The 22,772-nt window shown below is 40.3% G+C and overlaps 1 protein-coding gene across 1 annotated transcript in view; it reads right to left on the bottom strand.

Moving 5' to 3' along the window:
- The window catches only part of LOC121179105 (sodium- and chloride-dependent taurine transporter-like), a 32,587-nt gene extending 10,318 nt beyond the window's left edge, over positions 1-22,269 (bottom strand). The window contains exons 1-9 of the mRNA XM_041033734.1: positions 21,969-22,269; positions 11,898-12,127; positions 11,514-11,648; positions 6,251-6,339; positions 4,381-4,526; positions 3,838-3,970; positions 2,446-2,580; positions 1,732-1,835; positions 1,499-1,623 (exon numbers count right to left, since the gene is read on the bottom strand). Of these exons, the coding sequence (XP_040889668.1) occupies positions 1,499-1,623; positions 1,732-1,835; positions 2,446-2,580; positions 3,838-3,970; positions 4,381-4,526; positions 6,251-6,339; positions 11,514-11,648; positions 11,898-12,126 (1,096 nt within the window). The 5' untranslated portion in view covers position 12,127; positions 21,969-22,269. The remainder of the gene's footprint in view (positions 1-1,498; positions 1,624-1,731; positions 1,836-2,445; positions 2,581-3,837; positions 3,971-4,380; positions 4,527-6,250; positions 6,340-11,513; positions 11,649-11,897; positions 12,128-21,968) is intronic.
- Between the last annotated feature and the right edge of the window lie 503 nt (positions 22,270-22,772).

The following is a 22,772-nucleotide window of genomic DNA, read 5'->3' as shown; positions in this document are numbered from 1 at the left end:
TTACCTCTCTGGCACATGGAGCGTGTGCCAGGGAGTATCCAAGAGTGCCAAGCTCTGTCTAGTTCCACCTAACATACCTCTGATACCTCTACACTTATTTTCTTTGGTAACCTGTGGAGCAACAACCCACTCGCCACACACAAAACTCATATTGGACAATTCTGAGAAACCTCACCATTAATTTGGCAGTGGAGACCATAGAGCTGTCCAATAATTGTATCGACTGGGCTGGCAGCACTGACAGTGTCTGAAGATAGTGCACTGTGCTAAGCTAAATTTTCTTTCCTATGACCAGTTGATCTTGGGGCATTAGATGAATCTTGGGTCTCACAAAAGCACCTGACGCTGACGATAACTTTATTCTGTTATGAGCATAAATTACAAGTTTGTGTCTCATTTGATGTCAAATAAAGATGACTTATGTCTTCAGCATGTAATAGAAGGATGATTTATCACAGAGAGGAGGAGAATCAAACTTTCCAAACAAGCTCAAAAGGTAGTTTTAAAATAATCAGCTGTCTCTGCTGTTCTCATGTTAACTTTTTGAGTGTAACTTGTACTTTTACAGATTGAGTCAACAGTCATATTTTATCATCTCTTGTGTGGTTCTATTGGAAAGCCAGGCATAGTCCACAGTAAAGTGGACTAACTGTTTCCTCACAAAAACAAAGTTGCACTGTCATAAGGCTCCAGCAATACTGCATACTGTAAATATACTGTAAGTCCACAGAAAAGATGATAGCACTTCCACCTGCTTTAAAACTTTTCCACAACACCTCAGTCTCCATGTGCCGATAAATACAAATGTTGATGGACTGAGGGACAGTCTTTTCTTCCTTTGTTAAAAGGAGTTCATGTTTTCCATGGATTTTTGTGACCCTAAATTTGTGACATCACAAAATATGCAGTCGCAGCTCTACATGCTAGAATTTAAAAAAAAATGACACCATATGCCAATATGGCACTCCAACTGATAGATCACAGCCATAGTCACATCAGTTTGTCTTGTGTAGAGACAGAACATCTCAAAATCAAATCTCTGATAGCTAGCACACTGGCACAAGATGCACCGTATTCCGTCACACCGCGACTGTACTTCTAACTGTACGTTCTAGCTTTTTTTTCGACTCCTATTGTCTCTCAACTCCTGCTCTTCAAGAAACAAAACTCTTGTCCCACCATCTCGTGCTTTGACCAAATCCAGCCAACTTGCTTTACTTGAATGATGTTCATATTTTTTCAAAATGTTCATATTTTCTTACATTCTGCTTTTGTCAAGGAGTGTTTGATTGCGGAAACTTCCATATTCCGATGCCGTCATTTGTAATTAATCAGGGAATCCATTTAGTTCCGAATTACAACCCAATTCGAAATTAAACGTATTGGCTAATTCTCTTTTTTGGTTTCGCTGTTGTTTTTCTTTATAATTACTGTTGTTTAATTGGTTAACAAGGAAGCAGCGCCCACCATCACTGCCGCCCTTACAGAACCCTCGTACCTGACTCTGCCACATCAGCAATGTCCACCCCTTGCTCTTGTGCCATGAAGCCCAGGACGGAAAATATTGCGAAGCCAGACACAAAACTGGTACCACTGTTGAGGGCTCCCAGCAGCAAACAGTCCCTATGTCACACATATGTCATGAGGAGGATTTGTTAATGAACACACAAGGATCCCTTTACCCCCCTCTCTACCCTACTTCTAACCCCCTCACTGAAACTGACGCCTCACCTGTAGCAGTTGTATTTGTACTTGTTGTAGCTCCCCAAGGATGTCATGGCGCCCAAACAAATGGCATAGGAGAAGAAGATCTGGGTGCCAGCGTCAATCCACACCTGCCAAGTAGGGGGAGATAGTAAAGACAGAAAGGCTGAGGCCTGCTGACGAGAGGGTGCAGAGAATCTGGGGGGAATTAGGGGTGTGGGTAAATCAACATAAACTAGGGAAGTTACCAAGGGCAAATATGTGTCTGCTCATATCCACTCGTATCTGCAGTCGCACCACCACCAAATTTGGTTTGTGTTCAGTCTGAGCAGACGTGTGGTCAAGTTATGGGCCTAGTCTTATCTTTCTAGAATGCCTTGTGGAATATGGGAGTACATAACCTAATACACCTTCAAACTTTGAAAGGGGGGGCACCTTATCTTGTTATTCAGCAGCAAAATGTGGAAGATCTAGTGCAGCAATCTGTTTATGACTATACTATACCTGAAGTTACCGAATCTACTGTCTCTCAGAGTGGCATCATTTGTTGTATTCTATCAGTTATATATTGTAATGGGTGTCTTGTTTTGATATTTTATTAACAGCCAGACAGATGTCTGAGTTGTCCAACAGGGAGCAGAATACATAGTAATGTCTGGCTAGACCAGCGGAGGAAAGAATGGCTACAACAGGAGCCCAGTTATGAGGCTTTCCTCGTCCAGGCAGCACAGGGTCACCTACCTCTGGGTCCTTCAAGCGAGTGAGGTCAGGGTACAAGTAGAACTTGATACCCCCAGCAGCACCTGGCAGTGTCACACCACGAATCAACAGCACAATGAGCATGACAAATGGGAACGTGGCTGTGATGTAGACCACCTGAGGGAGATCACAGACACAGAAAAGCAACGTCACACGCTATGGAAACCCTCCAAATTCTCTAGTTTGTATTATTATACCAGGGAAGTCTGCTAGTTTCTAAAACTTGCCAATCAAAAATGGTCTGCCTTACCAATGACAAGGATGTTAATTTGTTATGTGGCCAACTAGCTAATATATTTGGTGTCATTACAGAGAGGTACACTCGTTAAATGTGTGAGCTCTGGAAGTTATTTTTGGATTATGACGAGAACAGACCACAGACTTAAATCAACAGCAGTGTATCAGTATCTGTTGTTTGGAACGCACTGACCACACTTGGCCTTCTATGAGTCTTTATTTACCAGAGTCACAACATGGAGCAACCAGAAAGTATAAATCAGGCCAGACCAATCAATACAGAGTGTCGAGGCCATAAAAAGAGTAGTCTGGGATTGATTGAGACGCCTCTGGTCTCATGGCAAATTGTTGTTGTTGTAGCAGCGAGTCTTTCTTTCAGTCAACTTGTTCCCCAAAATATATCACTACCCTAACAGAGATCATGCGGTCAGATTCTGCTGTGCATGCATTTAGAATTAACATGGAACCCAAAAAATAAATGCTCACAGATGCAGTTCAGAGTTTATACACAGGTTTCGTTTTCGTTTCCACATTGTCTGTGTCATTGCTCACTTATCAGATGAAATATTTGTTTAAGGAAATAACGCTGGGAAACACAAATCTTTGGGAAGATACACAACAGCAAAGTGGAAACAGATGTTGCCCTGACAATAGTCTATCTCCTTAGAGCCACTGCCACAGAGATGTACAACACTCAGTCTCTCACACAATCAAGTCTTAGAGATTTTTTTTACAGTCTTTATGTATATAATTATTCCATTTCTGTATTATTAAATGGAATAAAAGGGATTTAAAGCCACAACATTGCAAGAACATGTATTTGTAACTTGCCACATCCCTGAAAAAGAAAGTGCACTTTCCTGCCTTCAGCTTGAACACAGCACTTTATTGTTCTCTTGGTTAGACCACAGAGGAAAAAAAAATCATATGAGAATCACTCTGCTACAGTTTTCTGCATCATTATGATACAGTGCTGATAAAAGTGGACAGATCAGTTCTTGTACTTTTTTTTTCAAGTTCAGCAAGTTCAAGAGGAATAACATCTTGTTCTGGAACAACAGTACAACAAACAGCCAGTAACACAAAACAACAGGATAGCATACAAAAGTAGGCACATTTATAGTACATGTACTGTACCTTGCCAGTGGACTTGACTCCCTTCCAGATGCAGAAGAAGCAGATGACCCAGACGAGCAGTAAACACAGGGCCAGGTCCCATTTAATAGGACCTATGTGCTCTATACCACTGGTGATACCCAGCACATTATGTCTGTAACATAAACAGAAGGAGCTCCTTAAGCATATGCTCACCTGTGCAACACAGTCAAAGCACGTCATGACAGTTAGAGCTAGAGACAGTTTTATTACTTTCAAATTAATCACTATCTTGCGTGAGGGGATAGGAGTGTGTGTGTGTGTGTGTGTGTGTTCATGTGGGTCACCAACCACGCAACTCACTAAATATTCGAGCATATTAAAGCTAAAAACCCTGCAGTCTAGCCTGTTTTGCAAATGTGTCTATACTCTCTAAAATCAGCCACTCAAACCAAAATCACCCTTCCATCTAACCTGCAGAACATCTATCGGATGCCAACCTTAACCAAACTTTTTCCCATGTAAAACAGCTTAAAAACTGTGATTATGCAAGTGAGCATGTATGTGTGCTCTTATGTAACTCACTCCCAGAACTCGGTGACGGGGGAGGTGAAGTTGGAGGCGTTGGCAGCCAGCCAGAGGGTTTTGTTCTTGCGGTAGGTGTCCTCAATGCAGCGATCAGTGTTCCAGGGCTGATTGCACTTGGCCCAGGGCAGCTCCGGCTGAAAACACTAAAATGCAAAAAAAAAAAAAAAAAAAAAAAATCAGAAGTTACTTCAGAGTACTTAGCTTTTGAAGACACTCACTCCTGATAGGCTGGCAGGTGTCCTCCTAGTTTCGGTCTGACTGTGGTCTGTCAAGCTTCAAAAGGCACCTGGTTGGGTTTAAGAGGCAGCATCAAAGGGCTCTGCAGGTCACCTGATGAGCCTTAAACCAGTTTTCAAGGACATCAAGGAGGTTTTGCAACAGATGACAGACAGGTTCTATTCTCAGCATGGAACATTAATAGGAACATTTATTCTTACAACAGAGCCACTCGCTAGGCTGCTGCTATTCTTTGTTTCCAGTTTTGTAACTGTGGAAAAAAAAATGTGGTTGTTCTATAAATGTCCTACATTTTCAACCCATATAAGTTTCAGCGTAAAACTGAGGAACAGGTTAAGCCGCTGCAGAATCGTGCCGCCTATAGCATATAGGGGTTTTGCTTTAAATGCCATCAAGTCATGACATGAAATCACAACTACAACATAGCTCTCTGACTGAACGTCCAGCAGCCAGCTTCAAACCATCCTCAGTGAATGCTTCTCAAACTAAAATCAGACAGTGAACCCTGAGTTTGTGATATTTAGGCTTTGAGGCTTATGAATCCAGATTACTGCCGGGGAAGAACATTTAGAGGAGGCTAAAAAGTGACCTGCTCAGTTTAACTGACTTTTACAGAAAATGTCTTATTGCACTTAAGCTCAAATACAGCTCAGACTTTTGACAGTTATATATTCAGTATAACTTGGAGCATGTTAGGGTTGTTGTTAGTAGAGTGAAAACTCTTAACAAGCTAATTTTTTTGCAACCATTGTTATTTTTCTGTTTTGCTAGATTTTTTTCTATTTCACACTTTGTTTGATTTTTGTATTTTCTTTCTACTTCACACGTTCTAGTTTCACAACTCGCAGTAATGTTTGCATGACACTGACTTAGCATTCCTCTGTAGGCTGGATAAAGAACAGATAACATTTTTGAGCTGATACACACACACATTTTGAATGAGGCACAAAAAGATGTTATTGATTTGAATCTTGTATGCTTTGACCTGATACACAAACACACACCTACATTATGTATTCAAACACACAGAAACATTCAGGTAAGAGAGAGAAGCCATGACAGCGCTTATCTTCGTACCAGGCTATCCTGGGTATTAAATTTTGACCTGATTCAGTGGAGCACTGGTTTTGTTATCAAAGAAAAATATGGTAAATGTTTCTGGATTTTGGTTTTTAATTCATATTGTTGGCAAATTAAACGAACAAAACTTGCAAAACGGAAATACTTTCCCAAAAAAGCAGGAATCATCTGGTTGTGTTTGAAGGCCAACATCAAGTTTTTTAGCAGATCAGGAGTAACTCATTTACATGTCACAAAATTACTTACTGGATCAGCTCCTCCAGTCAGTAATCTAACTGTTAATTCATTCATTATTACCTAGGTCAGCAACTTTAACTGTATTTAGCTTTAAATAAACCTTGGACTTTGGTAGGAAAGGAGGATTTTCTCTCTATCAGCTATTTATTCAGCCGATCCTGATACGCTAGGGTCAAGAATAAGAAGTCACATTGCCCTAATAAAATATCCTTGAGTAGCTCTACAGCGTATGTCATGTGTGATGTAAGAGAGAGAAAACAAAGATAAGCAACTTCTTTTATTTCCATCAGAGATTCTTTTTCCCCAAACATACCTGGAACAGGTAGTAGAGGCCCCACGCCAGGATGACGATGTAGTAGATATTCAGCAGGGAAACGATCACAATGGAGGCATAACCGATACCTGGAGGGAGGAAAAGGGTCAAGATGATGATGATAGAAGAAGATTTCAACAGTCCGGTAAAATGCCCACAAGCCGCTAAAGGTTGGAGGTGATCAAAGTTTAGAGCACTGAGAAATATTTGGTAAAAGTCCTAGTTTACAATCCTATGACCTAAACTGAACCGTCTTTAAAATTACATGTAATGATGTTTTATTTAAAAATAAACATTCTAAGAGTTTGAACTTGACCTGATGCAAAAAACTGGCATTTCCCTTTGTTCTCATGTGACCAACGAATGAAAGTTTCAACATCCTTCAAAAGATCAGCAATGTTTCACCTTATAAGTCATTGTGGTGTAAGGCCAAGGTTTTCAGTGCTGGATCCTGATTGGCCAGAAAACGGGATGTAACAGTAGTCAGTTCATAATGAAACAAGTGCCACATTTCTCAAAATGAGAAGAGATGCAGGCAATGTTTGGTGGATGAAAATGATGTGTAGGCGAGACATTCAGCATTAATTACTAAATATATATTTATAATCAATTACTTGTGGAAATGATGTAAAAAAAAAAAAAAAAAAAGCATGTAGAATACGTCCTATTGATGTAATGGTGCAGCCACAAAAAGGTTTAAGAAGTTGCATAAGAAAGACGTAAAAATAAAATACAAATCTCTCTTCTCAAAGATAATGTGTGAACTGAACCTGGGTCATCAGAGGTAAAAAAAAAAGTGCATTCTACCAACCAGCCTTCACATCCTGACTCTACACAGATATATTTTTGTGTTACCAGTGTTACTTCCTGTTTTTTGGTTATTTCTCTTCTTTTTTTTTTTTTATGTTCAGGAAACACTTTTGTGCATCGTGTTTACAACACTGTTTAATTCAGGAAATCAGCTGTGACCAAGCTGTAAATCCAAATTACAGTTTTTTCATTGTTAACATCTCTGGCCACTGTTGGTCTTCAAAGTATCTTGTGCTCGTAAATACCCATAGTGCATTTAGCCTGTTCAAGGTCTACAGCAATCATGTTTTTTAACCTTCGGTGGTGTTGCCCTGCACTTGAATTTTGTTTGACACTTTTAGCAGAGCAATCAGCTGCGTTAAACACAGGATCAAGGCTGTGTGTGTGTGTGTCTACGTGTGTGTGTCTACATGTGTGTGTGTCTACGTGTGTGTGTCTACGTGTGTGTGTTCTTCTGTTCTGTTCTTCTGTTTCTGCTACACAAGGATATAAAGACAAGAAATCCCCCAAAATAGGAACAGGTGTAAGGGTTAGGATTTGGGGCAAGACTGGAACATGGATTAAGTTTTAGGTTAAAGGTTAAGTAATGACTGTGGTCGCGAGTGTGTGTGTGTGTGTGTGTGTGTGTCTGTGTACTATCAGTCAGTACACATAGACAACAGAGGCCATTCATCCAAATTAATGTCCTTCAACGTCACTGGCCATCTGTGTGTGTGTGTATGTGTGTGTGTGTGTTTTGAAATGCATGAATTTGAGAGAAAGTTCTTCAGCCTCACTCCCCATCTGTGTGTCATTGTGTGTGTGTGTGTGTGTGTGTGTGTGTGTGTGTGTGCGCATACATAAATGTGTGAACTCATTCACCATCGCATCATGTCCTTTTAATCACTCAGCTAATTAGCAGCTGTCAAGCATCTACATCTCTAAACACACACACAGGCAGGCAGACACACACACACACACACACACACACACACACACACACACACACACACACACACACACACACACAGGCAGGCAGACACACACACACACACACACACACACACACACACAGTCACTTGCTTGGATCACATGGAACAGTGCTGATCAAACAAACAGATGCGTTCTCCTCCATGATGTAATTTCTTGTGCTCATCTGCTGACCTCGGCTGACCTCGCTCAGTCTGTTTACGTTTTGCAATCGATCCTTTTGACCGCTGTAAAAAATTGAATTTTTTTTCCCCCCGCTTCGCACATGGTGATTTCCAGAGAAATAACTTGGAAAGCAAAGTCTGTTACGAGGTCTTGGCACTGAAGAAAGACGTGTCTGTAATAGTTTTGTCGGAGTCAGGGTGATAGCACTATCTGCTATTGGCCTTTTTAAACATGTTTTATATCAGACAGTTAGTGTCATTGACCTCCTGACCTGGTTTTCGATGGAGAACTTGCATTTTGATAAAGTCTAAGAAACTGGATTAAGTTACAACGAGGACACACATTTTAGTTGTTTAGCTGATTTTAAATATGACTGGGGTGTGACGACAGGTTGTGCCAAGTTGGACCGAGTCTGTTCCAGGTTGGGGTGGATTGTGCGAACATTACAATCAATATAAGTCAATATTTTTCTCTAGACATTACGTTTGAAGAAGAAGGGAGTTGGATAATGTTCCAAGGGCTTGACTTTTATGCACTGACAACAGCAGATGTTCTGTTTAACCAGAGCGAGTAATGATCCCTGCGTTACACTGCGTTAACAGAGCCGTTTAACAGGAGTTTCTGAACTCAGGGAGGTTCGTTTGACGCGTTTTGCTGCCAGACAAGAACTAAATTCCAGACAAGTGACCACGACTTGAAAGAGTCTCAATATTTTTGTCGCAGAAACGAACGGAATCATCTGTCAAGCAGCTGAGGCTTAGCAGCGTCACAGAAAGTCTTTATGATAGAACACGATAACAGCTGGAGAAAATCATCCTGGCTGCTTCAAGAGCCTGACGGGAGTATGTGACAGATAAACAGAATGAAGAACTAGCTGCACTTGAAAGAATGCTTGGACAAGATAGACAAATGTGGATTTTATGTTACTCGTTAATGGTATTTCATGTTTCACTTTTAAGAACGAAAAGGGCTGAGGACTATGATCTTTGGATAACCAGTATCTTGGGGAAACATTTCTTCTTTCCTCTTTCAGAGTTAACTGCAGTGTAAAGTAGCAAGACAAACTGTTTTTTGATGAATGGCTGTTTCTGTTTTGGGACAAGAAAACCTATGACAGTATGAATTTGGCAGGTGCTGAGCAATGCAACTACCATCACAGCCTGCCTATTTTCCAGAGTGTTTTCATTGTATTTACTCTGGTCTTTCAGCATGTGCTCTTTCCTGGATGCCAAGACTAACAAACAGTTTCATGGAAACAGTTTTTATGTGCTGGTTGTCTAGATCAGGCTAATAACATAGACCAGTTTTCTCCTCATTATTCAGCCTGGCATTGTCGCTGTGCTAGCTACGTCAATTTCAGTCTACACAGAAGAAGTTAGCGGTGGCTGTCGCTAGGAACAGTTAACGTCAGCACAAAAAAAAAAAAAAAAAACAATAATAATAAGGTGATTTAAGAGTTATTATTTCTGTAGGTTTGCTTAGAACAACCTGCACAATGATCTCATCAACGCTTGGTGTTAGTCTTTTAGAATGGTTTGGTCCTCTCTTTTAACCCCGCCTACACAGCTCTGATTGGCTCGGTTGTCTTCAATGAGCACAACGCGAAACCATTTTCAGTCCGATTCAGATATCTTCAGATATCTCGAACCAGGAAGGTCATGTGTCCCTTTCCGTCTTTCTCAGTTCAGTTCAAATCCATAATATTATCTTAAACTACACATTTATATTTAGCACTTATGTTTACATGACATGAACATAAAATAAATACAAAAATAAAGATCTCTCTCTTATACCTTTATTTATACCTTTACTTTTATTTTTCATTCTCTCTGCCTTGTTTCCTCTGTCCTGTCCTTCCTTTCTCATTCTCTTACTACTCACTCCCCCCTCCCTCTTTTCCCTCACTCTCTCTTCTTTTTCCATCCCCCCTGCCTTTATTTCTCTCCCCTTTTTTCTTGTCTTTATCAATCCATCTCTGAGCTCCTCAGATCTCCCTGCTCTGCTTCTTTTCTTTCTCTCTCTCTCTCTCGCTGTCTCTCTGATGTGTTGCAGCGCTGTTGCCGTAGCAACGTGTGATTCAGGACACTCTGTACACCGTCTCATGTGTTTGTGTGTGTGTGTGTGAGAGACAGAGATGGCGGGGGGATAATGTGTCTGAAAGGAAAAAAGAACCTGTGTGTATATGTGAGAGTGAGAATTGCAGCATAAGTAAATAATTAAATCAAGATAATGAAAAAACAATGTTTGCGACGATAAAATTACTGAACTAAATTTCTAAGCGTGAGGCAGAATTAGAGGCACGTTTATGTGTTTCTGTGTTATTAAAAAGAAAACTGAAAAAAAAAAAACACTCAGAGCTGAATCGACAGTGATGAATACATTAACCTTATTCAGCTGGTGGCGAACAGGTGGAGAGGGGGAGGTGAGAAGAACTGCTGATGGACATGAAGAAAGAGAAGTGGGAAGAGAGGGAAGGAAAGGTTGTAAATGTGATGGAAGGAGTGGAAGAACAGATGACAGAGTAGAGATTATAGCAAAGAAAGACGAATAGGGATGGGCAAAACAAAAATTATGTCTCGATCTGATAACAGAAGCAATATCAGGGAAGACATCTAAATTTGCTTTTGTAGAAGAGAAAAGGTTTTCGCAGGAGAGTAGGTGAAAGCTAGAAAAGGTTATAGCAGAATAGAGGCCTCAGTGTGTTGGTGTACCAGTGCAGGCCTGGTTGCCTGGTTACGGTTGCAGGGTAAAGTCTCAGCAGTCTGATTGGAGGCGAGTCTGGTGTGACTCAGCCTTATGTTGCACAGCCATTCCTCTGTGAAAAACAACAGAGGTCTGGAAAAATTTAAACCCCGTAGATGAGACTACAAGAGGCCCGGTGACACTGAGCTTTGTGCTCACCATTCAAATCAGTGAGATAGCACAAGGACGGACGATGGGAGGAGCTCCAGTAAGATGACAACTGATTCGATCGGTTGCTGTGTTTGCAATGAAGCGTGTACTGTAAACAATATGGCATTTGTTATATAATGTGACCAGACTTCAACAAGGCGTTAGAGGAAATAACAGAGGTGGTATTACAGGCACGCACAGGTAGGTTTTTTTATCCGTCAAAAATAATAAAAAAGAAATATTATTATGTATGATGTAGTATAGAGATTTATTTTGACAAAAACTTTGAAAAAATATAAACTTATATTTATGTTGTGTCACAGCAGTAACAACTGTGACACAGCGTTGACAACGCAGCCAAAATATGATGCTTCCAAATAAGGTATACATATATTCAGCACAGGTGGTTTTATGACAGGCTACATACCAGTGAAGATGGGGCAGAGCTTCTCCCAGCAGGTGATGCCACCCTCAGAGGTGAACTGACCCAGGGCGACCTCCAGGAAGAAGACCGGCAGACCTCCACCAAACAGGAAAATGAAGTAGGGGATGAGGAATGCACCTGCGCGGGGGGAGGGAAGGATGGAGCAACAGCAGGGAAGACGAGCAGATCAACAGAGAGATAAGATGATATTCAGGAACAGGTGTGGACAACAGTGAGGGAGGAAGTGGAAGATGAAGAACACACGGGAAACATAGGAGTGGAAAACTAATTAGCATGAACTCAAATAGGAACAATATGAAAACACACAGCATGCTTGATAAGCAAATCTTCACTATGTAAATAAACAGATGTATTTTTGAATCTTACCTCCACCGTTCTTATAGCAGAGGTATGGGAAACGCCAGACATTCCCTAAACCAACAAATCCACCAGCCACAGACAGGACAAAGTCCAACTTGCTGGCCCACTTCTCCCGCTGAGGGTGTTTGCCCTCTGCCTCGTCTTCAGGACGGGTGCCTGGACTCTTGCCAGGAGATGGCTTCAGAGTGTCCTTATGGAAATCCTTCAGGCACTGAAGTTTCTCTTTTTGCGCCATTCTGTAGAAACAGGAGATAGAGAATCAATCCAGTGAGAATCAGTCTGAAAATAATCCACTGACTTCTGCCTTTCAAGTGTTATGTTGAGTGTGTTTTTCTTTTGTGTGTGTTTAAGCATTTCACATAAACCCAGAACAGTTCTGTTCAATACATAACAAGCTAAATGGATTTTCAGATTTTAGCAGAGCCACTTGATGGTTGCTGGCCACCTGCCAAAGAGGCTGGTAGACCAACACAGAAGCCACAACCCACAATTTTCCAGCTACAGACTTTGGCTTGTGGCTGGTGGTAATACTTTCTTGGTCCAGGTTAACCAACAGAAATCAACTGGGGAAAGAAACCTTTTAAAACATGTGCTGAGAGAATAGAGTGCTATCCAGGTGGTATTCTAAGCTGTTACAAATGCTCTTTAGAACAATAAAGACTAGGAAGTACATTTAGGAAATTAAGTGTTCATATAGTATGTGCCATATTGTTTTAAAGCACTTGAAACATGCACTCTTGACTTTCCACCAGAAATCCAAGAACCTAAAAGGAGCTTGTTTTTGTTTTTTTGCTAAATTTGAAGCAATAGAGTTGTTTAAAATGATTATTCATACCTTTCCATATCTTCCAAACCTTTGTCAGAAGTCTGCTCCTAAAGTTAGAGGATAACTTTTAGTCCCTGGCAAACGATTTAACCATACTTTTATTGAATGGATTCTGAATGATTAAAGATAGCTTCCAATAACAGTTTCTTGTTGGGCTTGTACTGTCATCTTATGTTATTTGCCTGTAACTTCTGAAAAGTGATCCATTACAGTGTAACCTGAGAGACTGTGAGTTCAGGCTGGGTCTTGTGGACTGGCTTCTTTGAGACAAATGAGGCTCCCCTCAATCATGAAAACAGTTTGTGCAAGCTTAACCTGCAAAATGAGAGGCAGCAATTTATCTTCAGCTCATGACTCCACTCAAAGGATGCAGTTACAACTACTGTCGTTTTGTTTCATGTTAGAAAAGCTTACTTGGTTGAATTTTTGCATTTGGCTCATTTGTGTCTGTGCTGTTCAAGAGAGCAGCTTGTGAGAAAAACTCACATTATGCATGTTTGGCTAGTTTATTCGACCAATGAATGGCAACCTGATACTACCAGACAACCAGTTCGGCAGCAGGAAGAAGTACAAACTGATGACTCTCCAGTCTGTTTTATTTTTAAGTAAACGTAACAGCATTACCATCTATGGTGCTGAAAATAAAACAAGAAATGGCTAACTTTGTGCATGCAGCCCATCTTAGTTGACTCTTAGCTCATTCAGAAGCCGTGAGCGCAGCACATTTTGTCTGGAAGAGGACTGAGGCTTTTTCCCGCTCAGCATCAGGGAGATTATTTTATGCCAGATCAGGTCAAATGGTGACACTGTGATCTGGCCAGATGAGCTAAACTATAGATGAGACACAGAACAGTGATACTGAATAACAGGGCTGGGTTCTGGTAGTTGTTTCAGTGTTCATTAAGAGCTGTATTCCTTAATTTCACAAAAAAAATAAATAAATAAAATCTAAGCAAAGTCAAAACAATCTGTAAAATGTTCATTTAATGGTTTAAGTCCGAGCTCCTCAGTCTTGTACATGTGTGAGACGTTCAACCGGAACAGAAAAACTGAACTCTATTCTGCCCCTCCTCTTCTTCCTCTCTCCTGTCGTCATTAAAACTATTAAAAATGTGACTGCGATTGGTTAGACGACTAAGTAGCAAAGCGATCAGGGCCACAATGACACAACAAGAGCTGTAAATTTCCACCCGACAATGGCCATGAGAGAGAGAGAGAGCGAGAGAGAGAGCGAGAGTCAGAGGAAAGACAGGCATACTTAGAAGTCAGCAGATGTCTGTCACTGTGGAAAATGTCATGTCTTTATCTCTTTTCATCTGCCAGGCTGCTATGCACCTCACTTCTCTCTGTCTTTCTCGTTCATTCACTCTCTATCTGACTTTATGCAAAATATTTACAGAAAAGCACAACTGAAGACGAGATACTTTTTAGATAAAGCCCCTATAGTATTTTTTTTTCCTTTTAATGCCTACACATACACATTCCATTCTCCATTCACTGCCTCAAAAAAAATTACCATCTTTACCATGAACATACTCTAAACACAGGACCTACAATTACCTGACCATTAAAATAAAAACATGCATTTCATTACTGGAGTTGCATGCATTTTTTAGGGAAGTATTTAAAGTAAAATGTGATTTTGAGGGATCTGCACAAAGAAAAAAAGAAGGGAGAAGCCACTGAAATACAGAACAGGCAGAAAAATTCTCCCTTACTTTTTCTGTGCTTTCTTGTGTTGTTACTGGCCCATTTGAGAAGCATTTACTCTCCATTTTTGTAGATTCTCGAACAGATCAGTCCAACAAAATTAGCTTTTTCTGCCATTCTTCAAATATTCAAGTATCAAGTGACAGGAGTGAACCACACCATCCTTACGTGTGTGTGTGTGTGTGTAGTATATCTGCCATCTATCTCATTGTGTGTTTAGGGTACCCTCAAATAAGTTACTGATTTCACAGAGACACACACATCCGTCTTCATGGCTAACTTTGTACATAGTTAATTAATTACACAAAGAGGAAACTACAAGAATTTGCTTTGTCAATATGTGTGTGTGTGTGCACAGTATTTCCTGCTGTGAGAGACAATGGACTCCATTATGTCTGTGACAAACTGTTAACATCAGTAGATACCAATGGCCATGAGTGATAGTGATATTACTTCCAGTACAGAGGTGGATTGACATATTAATGTGAATAACAAAACCAGCTGCCATGCATGAGAGATTAGAGGAATTCCTGCTGCCTAACTGGTACTGTGCTTATAGAAACACTTGAATGAACTGTTGGTTTAAAAAAAATCTATAACTGATGTTCCAAGAACTAAATGCATTATATTTTCAGAAAACCATAACTTGTAGGCATAAAAATGCTTCACTCTATTAAAAAAGGTGCCTGATGTCAGGTGGGCTTCCTTGGTGCTATTGCATCATGATTTATGGATGTATTCTTATGTAATGTGGTACAGCAAAAACCCAAATTACCATAACATAGTAACAGACAATAGATGGAAACGAAACAAAAAGATTCAGAATCCCTGCACATGATTGCCCACTGTGGTAACATGTAACACTTGAAAAGTAGAGGACCCAGAATTAAGCCTTGTGGCACTCCGTGGAAATTTTGATAACTCTACACCTGTGTGACAGCTATCTCTGAAATTATAGGTAAAATATATCAAATGAGACTTCCACAGATTTGGTTATACTGGGCACAAGACAACATGACAATAAATTTCTTTCCTGTTTTTCTCACACCTCTAATTTCTTTACCTGAAAATGCCTGAGCACTAAACAAACATTTGTATTTCAAAGATCTCATGGTCTTGAGAGTCTTATTTTCACAGTGAGCTCTTCTTTGTCATAGTATTAGATATAACTCCTGATGTTCTGCCATCTACATCATGCAACAATATCTCTACTGAACAAGAAGATGAAAGGGGAGACAGAGATAAGGAGGATTAAAGTTAACAAGATACACTGTAGGAGATCAATGAAAAGATCCACAATCAATGCAGATGCGCATTAATATCAATTATTAAAGGAATAATCTATGTAATTTAATATAAACAGAAGTTTGTTTTGCTACTTTTTTGCCTTTGCATCCTCCTTCAAGTTTACTGAATGCACAAAGGCTTTTAGCATAGGGAAAAGGAAAATGCTACTGTAAAACTGTTCTCCACAGAACATGCACCCAGAACCTCAGTCCTCAGTACATCATTGTTGTTGGAGGATAAGCATTTTGATGATTTATAGTATCAATATACTGCATACTGTGATGTCTTATTTGTAGCACTGGCAGGTTAGACATAAGACTACGCTGCTTTTTTTTACGCTACTGGAAAATATTAATGGCAGGTCTTAAATATGAAAAACCCACACCAAGTAGAAAACAGTGCCATCCTTCACAGGCCAGAATACCTACCTTTGTCTATACATAGTGAACTTCTGCTGGTTTTCAACTGTTCCTTGTGCTAACAAGTGGACCTTGCACCATCAAGTTCTAACACATGAACAAGTGGATGCCCACTGGGTGGAAAGAAGAAGATCACAGATGCAAGCAACTGAAATTTTTCTTGGCAGGATGGCTCAGACTGTTCTTCTAGGTGAAAAGAGTCTGCTGAGGTGGTCCACCTCTGTGGAAACCCCTGGGCAGAACCAGAACACTCTATAAGGATCGCATATTCCATCTGCCTGGTGAATGCTCTGGCAACCCGCAGAAAGAGACGCACGGTGTGATTGAGGAGAAGGACATATGGAGCACCTTGCTTAGCTGCCTACCACCACAATTCAGATTTGGATAAGTGGCAGCAAACGGATGGAACAGAGTGTTGAGTAAAAGCAGCAGTAGCTGCCACGGCTGATCATCCAAAGAAAAGAGCAGCACCTTCTGAGAAACTAAAGAAGACGTTACTTTACTGTTTGGAAGTTTGTTTATCAGATGAGGAATTTGCAGATTCCCGTTTCAAGGAAAGAGATTTGTCCTCTGCAAGTGATGGAGGCAGTAAAAGTCATCAGAGTCACTGTCAAATTCTCAGACGACAGCAGAGATATATTAGCAAGAAATGTTGTTGTTGCACAGTTGCCTACAAAACGACCTCCAGAGAGCGAGACTGGCCGTGGGAACCGCAAGCAAATGTGGGACGATTTAAAGCTTAGGCCAAAAGCTCGATGTAAAACATAGAGTCTCATTGTCTGGCGCTCTGTGTTAGTGAGGGTGTGTGTGAGATCATTGGACCAGGACTCTGGACTTGTATACAGTTACTTCAGAACCTAGCCAGCACCACACACACACACACACACACACTTCATCCCCTAACCACTTACATAACACACTCTCCTATTTTAAGACCATGTACATTTCCACTGGGCTGGCCGCCTATTAAATCTACTCTTCTCCCCCCTCCTCCTCCTCCAAGTTCTGTGCTCCATATTTCCTTCACTCCTTCTTCTCATCCTTTTTCCACCTTTTCCAAATCTCCTTCTTTCCCTCTCTTCCTTTTTTTGTTGTAATCACATGTCGATGATGCGCGTTTCATTGTTGCTAAAGGGCTTTTTCCAGTCTTCAGTTTATGAACAGTGATTGGAATCATTGGATTCCAGTCTTAAGGGTGACAGACATGACTTGCAGCTGACTGAAAATCAGATTGGATCTTTTATTAATCCAATAATCCACAGGAATTTTCCAAACCAGACATTAAAGTTTGCGAGGAGACTCCAAAGAAACCCTTTCTTCAGTTACTCCCTGTTCTCCACATCATCTTGTTTCTTCTCCTTTTTTTTTTCCACCATTCTTGTTCATCCTCTTCTGTCTCTCGCTTTGTATTACAACGCATTTCCTTTTTCTCAATCTCCCCCTTCTCCTTTTTTATTTACCTCCTTCCTTTCCCTTCTACCTGAAGCGAGTTTCATTTTAGAGAAACAGAAACAGAAGTTATTGTAAATAGAATTGTGTGAGTAAGAAAAAACATGGTAAATGGAAAACATGGAGACAAGGAGTAAAGAAAAAGTAAAGTAAAAAGTAAAGAAAAGAAAAAGGGGTGGGGTGGGGTGAAACTGAGGGGCGGAGTGAAAGAAAGATGTTAAAAGTTAATAGAGAAAGAGAAAGTGAAAGGGGAGACGAAAAAGAAAAAGGGAGGTGAATACAGATACAGAAAATGGTTACTAAAAATTAAAAGTGTGCCTGAGAGAGAGAGAATGTGAGAGTTAGAAACAAAAGTGAATCTCACACAAAGACCCACACAGACGTGAAATGATGCAAATAAAAAGAATCTTGGAGACGTCACAGAATGACCAAGAGAAAGGTCATGTGTAGCAAAGAGTATCACTGAGTGTGAGGGACCGACACACAATGGTGCGTAGATAACAGGACATATAAAAAGTTAAAGGAAAACAGAGAGGTGCACACCTTCCTGCCTTATCTAAGTAGAGTAAACAGTCACTATTGATTAGTGGAAGGTTTTTGTTTTTTTGCATTCTAGCACTACAATAAGTCAATAGGCTTTAGCCATGTCTACACATAGTGCCAACATCTACCTCATAATCATACACTCTGAGACTTACAAAGATCTGTGTATAGATAGATAGTCAGAATATGACTTGGCCTGTTTCCCTGAAATGATCTGTAACCAACACATCAGAATGTGTCATATCAGTATCGCTGTATATTAAATTTTCCAAGAAACCTCAGCTTATCTTGGTTGTTCAGGAGAGGTTTGCCCTGACAGAGATCCCTGCCCGACTGCCTCTAAGTAAGTCATGACATACAAAAAGAGATATTTAAAAATAAATAAATAAAAATAAAAATAAAATAATCCGAAGAGAACCACTCTGAATTTTCCACCAGGTTACTGCTTAAACTGCAGTACATTCAAATTTAAATACCATCAACAGAAAGCTTCACAAAATCTGAATTTCTGGTCAGTAATATATAAATTGACACGGTCAGTCTACTTTAACAATACCGATATCAGTTTACCTTTTGGACACAAACCCCCAGCACAAATTTTCGTTATATATCCTATACTCTCCACACTGCCATCTGGTGGCACCATGGAAAACAGCAACGCAGACCACTGAGAACAGCAGATAATGTAGCTAGTTTCAGCACGATCTCGTTTTTCTGCAAATACATGCCATCAGTATAATTTGCAATAAACAAAAACTCTGTATAACTAACCATAGTAAGACTAGTGTTAAGGTCTGAAGACTTTTATAAATAGCATGAATATTTCCCATGTGTTTCACTGGGGTGTATTTCATGACAAGGTCCTTGCCGACCAAGAGCAGAGCAACTGAGCTTCCTCATTGAATGCCTGGTCAAAAACTGGAATCTCTTCTGGCAAAACTGGCTCCTGAATACCACAAGAATGCCAACAATCATACTCATCCAGTATAAGCCAAAGTAAAACTTTACACTGTGAAGAATAATCATAATTTCCTAAATCTAGATAAGGTAGAAATCCTTCTGATAAAAATAATAAGCCAAGGTCCACCCACTGACGCTTTCTGGCTGTATCAGAGAGTCTTCATCAGCAGACTGAATCTATTCAGTTGTAGATCTTCCAACTTTTCATGAAATAATTCATTTGAAAGTTGCTAGTTTGCATTTCTGGTTTCAGTGATGATCCATGCATTTTCCAAACAGAATTTTACAGAATCCAGTACGTCCCCAGTCTGCTGGTCACCAGCCACATCTCAACCAAAAGTCCAACCATTTGCTTGTTCTAGAAATTTCTGGCCACATTACATGACCTTCATCAGCAGCTGAGTTTGCTCAGCTGTCATTAAACTGCAGATAAACAAACTTTACATGAAATATTTCATTTAAATTTGCTTCCATTTCTAGTTGTTCTCTTCATCCATTTATGATGCAGAAATGGGGAAAATCCAATTTATCTTAGGTTAACAGGTCCAACAGCCTCAAGGGGGTATTCAACCTGCATCAGAATGACTGACTTCCATCATCCTGGCATCGTATGAAGATGTGCACTTGGTGTAAGGCTACAAAAATAATTGATGTTTCTTTTCATGAAGTTAAGCCTGACCCTCCCCTGGGTGCTAGCTGTACAGTAAATCAGCAAACTTATTACTTTCAGCATCAGCTGCCAAGGTAAATTAAATCTTTCAAAGCTGCCAACCGTGATTATTAGCTGTTCAAACTGCAAATGCAACACAATTACACAAAAGCACACAAGATTAATGGGACAGCTCTAATGACATTGAAGGAGTTGTGTACTAAAGTGTGTGTGGGTCAGTGGTTCATGCTGGTTAATATGTACAGTAGCAGCAAAGGTCCAGCCACAGCTGAACAAGAACACATGGTCATTAAAGTTTGGCAGCAGCTTCTGTAGCATGACTGGGTGATGTTTCTATTCACTGTGTCACTGCAGGCTCCCTCTCCCACTCTCAGTTTTCATCTGAAGAAGCGACTCTGGGAATGCTGTCATGCCCCTGGCTGGGATTTTACCAACACACACACACACACGTTCCATGAACCTCAGGTTACTGACTTATGATTTAAAAGCAAACAAGCCTGTAGTTAATGCAGCAGCTTTCAGTGATGGTTTGACAGATTTGACAGGAAGACAAACAACCATTGACCATTAACTTTGTTGCTCATGTTCTACAAGATGATTGTCCCCCGAAAGCTAAACAGGGCTGGGGTCGGAGAGCACAGTGCCAACTCTGGATCCTGTTTAAAAACCGCTTGTTCAATTCAGGTTTAACTTTCACTTAGAAATGAAAAACTAAAACTAAAATTCAGAGAAATAAACGTTCAAATTATTTAAAGTAGATTGCATTAATTTTTTTAATTTAAAAAAAAAAAAATTCCATTACAGGTTTTTCGGACTTTGGGCGGGGTAACAACTCGGGGTAATTTTCCAGCGTTGAATCGGATCCAAAATGGAACCAGCTACCTGCTATCGCAACCCAACCAGACGTCAGATACTTTGCAGCTCTCATTAATTATCACTACGAGACATTTGTCCTTTAACGTATACAAAGGACACTTAACAGACACGAGAATGAAAACCCAACAATTACAAAGACAACACTGTAAGAGAGATGTTTAAAACGATGCAGCTCCACAAGCATTTGACATTTGATTGTCGACATTTGATGGAAAAATATTAAAACCGAGCTCTAAACATTTTCCAAAATCTAATCTTCATTGTCACAACAAGTGGTTTGTGGCCGAGTCTGTTCGCCAAAAAGACCAAATAAAACTGAGGGAAAGAGGAAGCGAGACAAAGGTAGAGAGACTATGAGACGGAAAGACCACGAAAGAGAACGGAGAGAGAGAGAGAGAGAGAGAGAGAGCGAGAGAGAGAGAGAGAGAGAGAGAGAGGCTCGTGGTTAGGAGAGGTAGCGCACGATGAGCAACGTGCGCCTGACGAGCATCTCCGCCTTCTCACCGCTCCGAGCGCCTCACTTCCCTTTTCTGATTGAGCCTAATAACGGAATTATGAAATCTAGTCAGTAAAACTGAGCAAAAAATAAATTACGACTCTTTTCGTTTGAATAGCCTACAAATCTACATCTGTGTTTTAAAAAAAAAAAAAAGACAACTACTGTCTGATTGTATGTAAGAGAAAAAAAAAAAAAGAATAGTCACTAAAGATATTAAAGTCTAGAAAAATCGACATCATGAACCAGACTGGGACACCAAGAAATGTCAAATTAAAAACTGAAAGATTCCCTCCAAGCATTTGACCGCAAGACAGTCTGCTTCTAACACATTAAAAAGACATGATTAAAAAAAAAAAAAAAAAAAAAGCCAACAAACAAAAAACAAATAAAACAACATGCGACGGGATCAGCCATGCTCGTGTTGCATTTAAAGCGTTTAACAAATTATAAATCCACCAGTTACCCTTCCTGAGCGCACGAATCAACACTCAGAGAGAGAAAACAGAATTTATCCAAATTTACATCGTAGCCTGCTCAGCGAGCCTCACCAGGAAACACATCCCTGCACACACACAAAAACCAGTCACACAACCAAAAGGCGAAATACAACTAAACGCTACAAATTGATTTTCTCAGCTCATAAATGCACATACACTCCTTTTAATTGGTGTTCCTGGTCTGCAAAAAAAAAAAGCTGCGCTCATTCAGACACAATGAAGATTCAAACAGAGGCATTAAAATCATATTTCTAATAAAAATCATAAAAGAGCAGCACAATAATCCGCCCCTGCCTTGCTTTGGAGGTGTACATCAAGGATATTGGGTTTTTTTCAGTTACCTGCTCTGTTGATGAGATTTTGTGTATTATTTTGTCCTTTTAATGTCCTTTGAGCGCGGTCCCTTGTCCGTTTCGTCTTGTCCGTGTCCTCCCGTGTCCGTGAGAGCGACTGAGGGCTGGACACGTCGGTAGCCTATATTTTAGCCTATTTATAAGCCTCTCTTTCTGACATTTGTCTCTTAAAACGGGGGGACCGGAGGCATCAGCAGCAGTGGAAAATCACCGGCCTGCCTCCTCTCAGAGCAACAGGAGAGCCGTGTGTCTGATGCCTTCAGGGTCCGAGGATAGCATCGGAATTCTTTCATGATGCTGGGGCTATATCTAGTTCCATGTTTTGGCTTCAAATGAAGGGTTTCCTCCTGAGGGTCGATGGAAACTGTTGTGATCGGTCTCAGACTCTGAAATGCAATGCAGTGGCACTAAAGAATCTTATTTCTAGTTTCTTGCAGCAGACACCTTATCGTCTCCAGGGGCCTGCTGTTGCTGGGCAAGCTGCTTTTTTTATTTTTATTTTTTTACTGTTAATCAAAAATTAAAAGGAAATAAGATGGAATACAAATATTGCACTAGTAGGGCTGTTTTTTTTGTTGCTCTGAAGAAGATAAACAGTGCATCTGTGTGAATTAGTGAAATGCCAGAATACAACTTCAGACAAACATGCATCATTCACTTCTCCCCCACATCATTCTTCCACAAACTAGCTCTGTTTCAGGAGTCCTTTTTTTTTATCATCTGCTGCCAACCACAAGCATTTAAAGACTCCACTGAGCGATACAGAAATGTTTTTAGTTTTCAAACTGTAAA

Source organism: Toxotes jaculatrix, chromosome 3, assembly GCF_017976425.1.
Source record: "Toxotes jaculatrix isolate fToxJac2 chromosome 3, fToxJac2.pri, whole genome shotgun sequence".
NCBI classification, from domain to species: domain Eukaryota; kingdom Metazoa; phylum Chordata; class Actinopteri; family Toxotidae; genus Toxotes; species Toxotes jaculatrix.
This window is presented reverse-complemented; position numbering and strand designations above follow the sequence as displayed.